Here is a 9,637-nt window from a genome sequence, read left to right as displayed (position 1 = left end):
GCGACAGAGCTTGTGACACGTTTTTCTTGATTGTTTTGTCATAGTTGTGTCTAGGGGGGGGGCATATTTAGGAGGGAATGCTGTCACCTCCAGGTAGGTGTTGGTCCCCCTGTGTGCTGAGGGTGTCGGGCTCTTGTCCTGTTCTGTCATTTAATTCGCCACAGACTAGTACATGTCCCTGGGCCTGGAAATGGTTGATCTCCCCCTCTAGGATGGAGAAGTTAAAGTATGGGGATTATATTGGGGGGATATAGGTAATATACATGAGGACATTTTTCTCTGTCAACATAAGATTATTCATTTCTAGCCAAAATGTTCCTGTTTTGACTAATTTAATAGAGTGGGTTAGGTCTGCTCTATATCCGATTTACATACCCACTGAGCCTCTTCCCTGTTTCACACCTGGTAGTTTGGTGGATGGGACTACCAGCTCTCTGTAAACTAGAGGGCAACCAGTGGGTCCATCTCCTCTATACCACCCACCTGGTAGTTTGGTGGATGGGACTACCAGCTCTCTGTAAACTAGAGGCCAACCAGTGGGTCCATCTCCTCTACACCAGGTTTCTGTAGGATGACAGCGTCAATATTTCCAATTTCTTTGATGAAGTCTGATTTCCTGCTCTTAAGGCCAAAGCCAGATGACCTCTGACCTTGTATATTCCAGGATGAGACAGTAAAAGCTTTGTGTTCCATAGTGTCTAGTGTTGTTTTGGTGTGGTTTAGGCCTGGACCATCACAGTAGGTGTGAGCAGAGCGTGTTGAGCATCTGATACATACCTCCTAGGTCGCAGGATGGTGCTTGGGGGGGTATATTAGTGGGGGTTGGACCTGTTGCTGGGCATATGTAATGTTGATCTCCTTGCTGCAGGGGTGGGGGGCATGGGGGGGGGGCATAAGACTGGTCCGGGGGGGGGGCTACGTAGGGTGTGGCTAGGGTTTGTTTGGGGAGGGGTCGACTGGTTGAGGTGAGGATGTGGCTGGTGGTTTTGTGGTTTAGGTGTAGGTCCTCTTGGTGTAGGTCCTCTTGGTGTGAATCCTCTGGGTGTAGATCCTCTTGGTGTGAATCCTCTGGGTGTAGGTCCTCTTGGTGTGACCTCTCTTGTGTAGGTCCTCTTAGTGTGAATCATTTGGGGCTGGGTTCTCTTGGTGTGAATCCTCTGGGTGTCGCTCCTCTTGGTGTGAATCCTCTTGGTGTAGGTCCTCTTGGTGTGAATCCTCCTGGTGTGAATCCTCTGGGTATAGATCCTCTTGGTGTGAATCCTCTTGGTGGAGGTCCTCTTTGTGTGAATCCTCTTGGTGTGAATCCTCTTGGTGTAGGGCCTCAGGGTGTGAATCCTCTAGGTGTAGGTCCTCTTGGTATGAATCCTCTGGGAGGAGGGCCTCTTGGTGTGAATCCTCTTGGAGGAGGGCCTCTTGGTGTGAATCCTCTGGGTGTAGGTCTTCTTGGTGTGGATCCTCTGGGTGGAGGGCCTCTTGGTGTGAATCCTCTGGGTGTAGGTCCTCTTGGAGTGAAACCTCTTGGTGTAGGTCCTCTTGGTATGAATCCTCTTGGTGTGAATCTTCTGGGTGTAGGTCCTCTTGGTGTGAATCCTCTGGGTGTAGGACCTCTCCATGTGAATCCTCTTCGTGTAGGTCCTCTTGGTGTGAATCCTCTTGGTGTGAATCTTCTGGGTGTAGGACCTCTTGGTGTGAACCCTCTTGGTGGAAGTCCTCTTGGTGTGAACCCTCTTGGTGTGAACCCTCTTGGTGTAGGTCCTCTTGGTATGAATCCTCTTGGTGTAGATCCTCTTGTTGTAGGTCCTCTTGGTGTAGGTCCTCTTGGTATGAAACCTCTTGGTGTAGGACCTCTTGGTGTAGAGCCTCTTGGTGTAGGTCCTCTTGGTATGACTCCTCTTGGTGTAGGTCCTCTTGGTATGAAGCCTCTTGGTGTAGGTCCTCTTGGTTTAGGTCGTCTTGGTGTAGGACCTCTTGGTATGAATCCTCTGGGTGTAGTTCCTCTTGGTATGAATCCTCTGGGTGTAGGTCCTCTTGGTGTAGGTCCTCTTGGTATGACTCCTCTTGTTGTAGGTCCTCTTGGTTTGAATCCTCTGGGTGTAGTTCCTCTTGGTATGAATCCTCTGGGTGTAGGTCCTCTTGGTGTAAGTCCTCTTGGTGTAAGTCCTCTTGGTGTAAGTCCTCTTGGTGTAGGTTCTCCTTTCTTCTCCCTCTGATCTCTCTCTGGTCTCCTTCTGGTCTCCCTCTGATCCCCATCTGATCTCCCTCTGGTCTCCATTTGTTATCCTTTTTTCTCCCTCTGATCTCCCTCTGGTCTCCATTTGTTCTCCTTTGTTCTCCCTCTGATCTCCCTCTGGTCTCCATTTTGTTCTCCTTTGTTCTCCCTCTGGTCTCCATTTGTTCTCCTTTGTTCTCCCTCTGTTCCCTCTCTGTTCTCCCTCTGGTCTCCCTCTGGTCTCCCTCTGGTCTCCATTTGTTCTCCTTTGTTCTCCCTCTGTTCCCTCTCTGTTCTCCCTCTGGTCTCCCTCTGGTCTCCATTTGTTCTCCTTTGTTCTCCCTCCTATTTTTCTGTTTTCATACCAGCTGTCCCTCTCTTTTCATCCTCATGATGTTTTTTAAAGATTGTGTAATGTGCAGGGCCTTCTGGTATCAGTGGCTGGTAACAGTAACAATGTGGGGTGAGAACTGACCACCTGTGCTGTCTGCCACATTCATACACACAGCAGACAGAACATGCAGTCTGCCTATGACTCAGTGGACAGAAACTGGTCAGCTAAACACAGTGTGTGTGTGTGTGTGTGTGTGCGTGCGTGCGTGTGTCTGTGTGTGTGTGTGTGTGTGTGTGTGTGTGTGTGTGTGTGTGTGTGTGTGTGTGTGTGTGTGTGTGTGTGTGTGTGTGTGTGTGTGTGTGTGCGTGTGTGTGTGTGCAGTGAGTCATTCAGTTTCTAACAAGCCTGTTATAACTGAGTTGGAGTTTTTCCAGGATTTCAAAGTTTGAACTGGTTGGAAAGTCCCCTTCACTTAGTTAAACAAGATAAGTATTCACACACACACACACACACACAGACACACACAGACACACACACACACACACACACACACACACACATGCACACGCACACACACAAAAAAAACTTAGAGGCCCCATTGTGCATGACCTTAAGTCAAATTGGTAGCTTCATTCCTCTGCAGTTAGGACAAAGGAGAAGCCTCTTTCTTACTGTCCATGGGAATGATACTGTTGAGCTCCAACCCCAGTCCGGCCCTTCTTAACTGATTCCCTGTGTGGGCTACTCATGGAGAATAACAGCAAGGTAATGTGTCTGTGTCCCAAGTGGCACCCTATTCCCAATGTAGTGCACTACTTTATACCAGAGTCTATAAGGTAGTAGTGCACTACTTTAGACCAGGGTCTACAGGGTAGTAGTGCACTGCTTTAGACCAGGCCTATAGGGTAGTAGTGCACTACTTTAGACCAGGGTCTATAGGGTAGTAGTGCACTACTTTAGACCAGGGTCTACAGGGTAGTAGTGCACTGCTTTAGACCAGGCCTATAGGGTAGTAGTGCACTACTTTAGACCAGGGTCTATAGGGTAGTAGTGCACTACTTTAGACCAGGGTCTACAGGGTAGTAGTGCACTAATTTAGACCAGGGTCTACAGGGTAGTAGTGCACTGCTTTAGACCAGGCCTATAGGGTAGTAGTGCACTACTTTAGACCAGGGTCTACAGGGTAGTAGTGCACTACTTTAGACCAGGATCTATAGGGTAGTAGGGCACTACTTTAGACCAGGGTCTATAGGGTAGTAGTGCACTACTTTAGACCAGGGTCTATAGGGTAGTAGTGCACTACTTTAGACCAGGGTCTACAGGGTAGTAGTGCACTACTTTAGACCAGGGTCTATAGGGTAGTAGTGCACTACTTTAGACCAGGGTCTACAGGGTAGTAGTGCACTACTTTAGACCAGGGTCTATAGGGTAGTAGTGCACTACTTTAGACCAGGGTCTATAGGGTAGTAGTGCACTGCTTTAGACCAGGTCTATAGGGTAGTAGTGCACTACTTTAGACCAGGGTCTATAGGGTAGTAGTGCACTACTTTAGACCAGGGTCTATAGGGTAGTAGTGCACTACTTTAGACCAGGGTCTATAGGGTAGTAGTGCACTACTTTAGACCGGGGTCTATAGGGTAGTAGTGCACTACTTTAGACCAGGGTCTATAGGGTAGTAGGGCACTACTTTAGACCGGGGTCTATAGGTTAGTGGTGCACTACTTTAGACCAGGGTCTATAGGGTGGTAGGGCACTACTTTAGACCAGGGTCTATAGGGTAGTAGGGCACTACTTTAGACCGGGGTCTATAGGGTAGTAGTGCACTACTTTAGACCAGGGTCTACAGGGTAGTAGTGCACTACTTTAGAGCAGGACCTATAGGGTAGTAGTGCACTACTTTAGACCAGGGTCTATAGGGTAGTAGTGCGCTACTTTAGACCAGGATCTATAGGGTAGTAGTGCACTACTTTAGACCAGGGTCTACAGGGTAGTAGTGCACTACTTTAGACCAAAGTATCATGATGAAGACAGGTTGACAAGGAATTGATATTCAAATGTATGATTTATTTAAGGTAGGTGCACAGACACACACAGACACAGATAGACACACATACACAAAAAAAAAATACACACACAAACACACGCCTGTGAAAACATGAATCACTTTCTCTCTGGCTCTACGCTGACATCTAGCGATGCCGCTTAACCAACCAGAGCGCAGCTGAGAGAGAGAACAATAACAACCTGTGTTATGAGCGCATGGCCTTGTAAACTGTAGGGACCATGTGCGCTCAAACAATAACCTTGTTAGAGCAACAATAAACACGTTGGTGGATGCTTGTGTTATGATTTATCTAATGGGTACTCTTTATGAGATTTCATTAATAAACAAAGATCCGTTTATATTATAAATGTATATTGTATCATGTCTTTTCGATCCCTGTCATGGCTGGCGTTGGTTTAATAGAATATACCATTTAATAACATTTACTGAAATAGTTTACTTTCTTTTGTATTTATATAATCTAATTCCAGATTAACTTAATCCACATTGCATTGAACTAATGCATTTCTATTTATAAGCATGGGTCTTATTTTTGAGAAAGGCGGCAGAGGAAGGACTGCGAAGTTTTGACTCTCGGTTGGGTTCGGTCAGACAGGAATGAGGTCAGATACACGAATGTTCATTGCAGACCGATTATTATTACACGGTTTATTCAGCCAATGGACTCCGACTGGGCGTGGTTTTGGACAAAAACAGGATAGAGACAGCCTGTGATTGGCTGATTAGTGTAGCCTTTATTTCTCGCGAAGGGGATATAAAACTGTGTAGTGTTGAACGTTATGTTTACAGTATACTGGCAGACCGATAAGGAAAGAGAGGACTATGAAAAAGTGCGACACTTCCATTCTTCCACATGGTTCTGTCACTGCTAAGGCGAGCTGCGCAGACAGCGATATTATACCTCTCATAGGAAAGTTGCAGTGTTGTTTTCAGCAGCGAAGTGCTCTAGGTATCGCAGGGCGAGTTTTCAGTCGCACTGGCAGTTGAACGTTTGATTGCAGAACGTTGAAGGATTTTAACGTGTTATTTCGTTCTCTCTTTTTTTTGAAGATATACTCGCACTAGCGACTAACTGCGCAGCGTCTCCAAAACGGACTGAAAGATAGAGGAGACTTGCAATAACTTTTACGCAATCCGTCCAGTGTGGTTCCATAAACATACGTTTATTGAGTGACTGAAAGAAAACCGATGATATAACAGCATTGGCAACTTTTACGCACTTTGTCACCATAACATAATTCTGAACAGCACTTTTTTTGGTACGTTTTCTGTCTAACCGAGAGATTGAGAAAGAAAGAAAGAAAGAGAAACGATGGTACAGCACATGAGCCACACAGAGAGCACAGATTCATTCTCTCCTGGTGGGGACGGCACCGATACCGGAGATATGGACTTGGACATGGACGCGTCTCCGACTCCCGGGTCTCCGCTATCCTCCACGGGAGGGGACCGAGGCAACGTCGCCTGGTGTAAAACCCCCACGGGACACATCAAGAGACCGATGAACGCATTTATGGTGTGGTCTCAGATCGAGAGGAGAAAGATCATGGAGCAGAGCCCGGACATGCACAACGCTGAGATTTCCAAGAGGTTGGGCAAGCGCTGGAAACTGCTCAAAGACACAGATAAGATCCCGTTCATCCAGGAAGCAGAGCGGCTGAGACTCAAGCACATGGCCGACTATCCTGACTACAAGTATCGGCCACGGAAGAAGGTTAAGACGCCCAGCTCCAAGACAGAGCGGGGGGAGAGGGGAGAGAAAGGCGCGGATAGGAGCAGGGGTTCTAAGTCCTCATCGAAAAGAGGCTCTGGGTCTAGGGGGAACAGCAGAGTGCCCAAGCCGGGACAGGGGAGCGTCAAGCTGCCTACCCAGGGGCAAGAGTGTGCGTCTCCCGCGGATCACCACACGCTCTACAAATCCAGGTCAGTGACTGGTGCCCGGCAGATACCAGACAAGCCAGCCAGGCGCGGTTACATGTTTAGTGGGGGAGGGAGCTTGGACAGCGGGCCACCCTCTGTGGGAGTCCCAGGGAGTCCCGCCCTGAGCAGCTCGTCTGAGTCCTGTGACCCGATGAGCCTGTATGAAGACCAGGCGACGGGGGCGAACAAAGCACTTTCCTCCAACCCTTCAACATCCTCACCATCATCGGCAGTCCGCCTCAGGTACACACGTGCGTCCTCTCCAACCCCGTCCGCCTCTCACTCCTCTTCCTCCTCCCTCTCTTCTTCCTCGGATGAAGAGCTGGAGGATGAGCGGTTCGAGCTACAGCCGAGTCCCGGGTTTGAGAGCATGTCTCTGGGCAGCATGGGGCCATGTGAGTCGGAGCTCGACAGGGACCTGGACTGGAGCTTCGGCGAGTGTGGGGCGGGATCTCACTTTGACTTCCCCGACTACTGCACCCCCGAGGTCAGCGAGATGATCTCGGGAGACTGGCTGGAGTCCACCATCTCCAACCTCGTATTCACTTACTGAGCGGCGGAAAGGAGAGAGACCACAGAGAACAAGAGGGAAAGAGAAGCCCCGCCCCGCGCAAAACTAAAACCCAGTGAGTGTGAAAGAAGAATCTTCAGACATTCTTTCAGATTATTAGGGAGAGTGAAATGTGAGCTAAACGAACCCTCGTTTTGGAAAGAATAGCCTAATATTAATGACATGTGTTTAGGTTAAATTGTGCAGAATGTGTGTATAAAAACATAATCGTCTGTTCCATGTGGGTATTGACAAAGACAGGAACCGGGGACAGACAAGGGCACATTGTTGCCTGGTGCGCCGAACAGAAGGAAAGTGCATCGCTTGCATTTGGAGAGAGAAGAGAGAAGGACTCTGAGCACGCCTCTTTTAGAAGTGACACACACACAGACACACACACACACACAGACTTACTGAACTGAAGTATTCAACCGGCTGGCAGGAGGAGGTTTCTAGTTTGATGGTGAACATGACTATGGGTAAATGGGCTTTTGGAGAGCTTGATGTTGCCATGGAGATGAAAGCAGTATAAGTGACCCACTTCAGTTGTTGTTCTCTGTGTGGGCGGGGTTTATGTAGGTGATATTCAGGTGGGGTTTTTCCTGAAGCTTAACATGCATGCGCTCCCTTGTGGAGTAGTCTGCACTGTTACATTGACTGATGCATCTGAAAATATGTTTATTACAATGTCATTACCGCGCTGATTGTGTGTGCGTGTGTGAGTGAGCGCGCGAGTGTGTGTGTGTGTGTGTGTGTGTGTGCGATCACGGAACACAGTTCACAATCACCAGCTTTCCTCTCAACGGCAGGACTTTTAATGAATTAACAACTCAAACTCAGAATCTTTTCTCTGAAACCTTTTACACTCTGAATGCACATTTCAGGACCAATTCCCTTACTGCGCAACGCCTAGCACATCTGGCTGTAGTTATTCTATATCAGATGACGTTTTTTTTTATATATATCGATGTATTTACACCAGCCGAACATGTTTTTTTTTTTTTTTAATACTTTGAAGTATTGTTATTGTATAATAGGTCTTGTTTGTGTGTAAACCATGCACCTGGCTGTATCCCTGTGCAGGAGGGCTAGAAGTGTATCTTATTTAAAATGTCGATATCTCTCACTTTTTTTAAAGGAGAACTCAGTAAGTGTGTCATTTTTCTATATGTGTATTTTTTTGTACGATATCTATGGGAGGGAGTGCCAGTGGGTGGTTGCTTTGATTCCCGATGTTCAAAGCCAGAGGGTCCGTTGTCACATATATTCTGCTCCTTTATACAATGTTTACACTTGACAGTATCGCGCCACGTGTTTCTTAAAGGCACAGTGTCTGTATTTACACCAGCCAAGTAAACACATCGACACCCCGCTACGTCACCAGAGCGTCAGCTGCACCCAGTGACTGTGTTTCAACAGTGGATTTGCATAACTTGGACCCAGATGTATTTGTGCTATCTTGTCAAGTGCTTGTCAAGGAGTGGCACGATGGCACAAACAGACTGGCGCCCAGGCTACAGTATATCAGAATTGTTCAAGAGAGAGATAGAGATGCTGTTGGATTGAGAGGAAAACATCGGTATGCTTTTGTTGATAGGTTTGATTTGAAACCACTGGATGGAATGTGACACTCACACATTATAAATGCCTATTTGAGTCAGAGGGAGGTGGAGGGAGGTGGAGGAAGGTGGAGGGAGGTGGAGAAAGGTGGAGGGAGGTGGAGGGAGGTGGAGAAAGGTGTATGAAGTGCTTCGATCATCTATCATTGCGCAATTGCATAATAAGAGTATTTAATCGTTTTTCTACCTGTTGGCTTACTTGGCTAAGACTAGCTAGCTAATTGTTTTTCCTGTATTATGGCATGGCAAATTAGCAATTGTATTTCAGATTCAGGTATATGTATAGCTGTTGTGTTTTAGATTTTTTTTTTTTAAGAATATCGAGGATATTTATGTTTATTGACTGTACTATAATGCAGATACGATTGTGTTTCTATGTAAAATGATCAACGACAGACACTAAAATTGCCATCTTTTGTCATTATGATGTTTATAATGATTGTGGTCCAGGATCTTTATTTTTTCATTTTTTTTTTTTTCTCCATTTGTGCAATATGCTGTGTGTATGATCATGTTTCCTCCAATCGTACCATATCTCATTTGAATATAGAACTCAACGCCAGCCAATCGGGTCAACGACTGCCTCAGACCTCTATTACAGAGCATTTTTTTTATTTGTTTGTATGTTTGTTTGTTTTGTTTTTTTTTCCAAGACGGAAATAAAAATCAGCTGGAACTGAATCTTTCTGTTTCTGTCCTCATTGCGTTAATTTATTGGAAAAATGTAGGCGGCTGGCAATTCATTACAGTAGCCTGGGTACCAGTGTGTTTGTACAATCATGCCACTCCTTGCCACAAAATATGTCCTCGTCTTAGAGGAAAATAAGGGGTTCAGTAAAATGTGTTTCTTTGTATGCCAGTGCACGTTTGAGTTGAGCTGAATTATGTCTCAGATCAATAGGAGTGGCTCCTCTATCAATCGCCACGTGGAGAAAACGCG

General features: G+C 46.6%; 1 protein-coding gene across 1 annotated transcript; it reads left to right on the top strand.

The window, feature by feature from the left end:
• The first annotated feature begins 5,372 nt into the window (after positions 1 to 5,372).
• On the top strand, positions 5,373 to 9,378 carry sox4a (SRY-box transcription factor 4a). The gene has a single exon (XM_021572761.2). The coding sequence runs from the start codon at positions 5,921 to 5,923 to the stop codon at positions 7,079 to 7,081; it is 1,161 nt and encodes a 386-aa protein (XP_021428436.2). The 5' UTR covers positions 5,373 to 5,920; the 3' UTR covers positions 7,082 to 9,378.
• The last annotated feature ends 259 nt before the right edge of the window (positions 9,379 to 9,637 follow it).

The sequence above is a fragment of the Oncorhynchus mykiss genome, chromosome 18, assembly GCF_013265735.2.
Source record: "Oncorhynchus mykiss isolate Arlee chromosome 18, USDA_OmykA_1.1, whole genome shotgun sequence".
In the NCBI taxonomy this organism is placed as follows: Eukaryota; Metazoa; Chordata; class Actinopteri; order Salmoniformes; family Salmonidae; genus Oncorhynchus; species Oncorhynchus mykiss.
This window is presented reverse-complemented; position numbering and strand designations above follow the sequence as displayed.

Excerpts from the sequence above, each read along its gene's own strand:
- sox4a (XM_021572761.2), top strand. The coding sequence starts at position 5,921 with ATGGTACAGCACATGAGCCACACAGAGAGCACAGATTCATTCTCTCCT.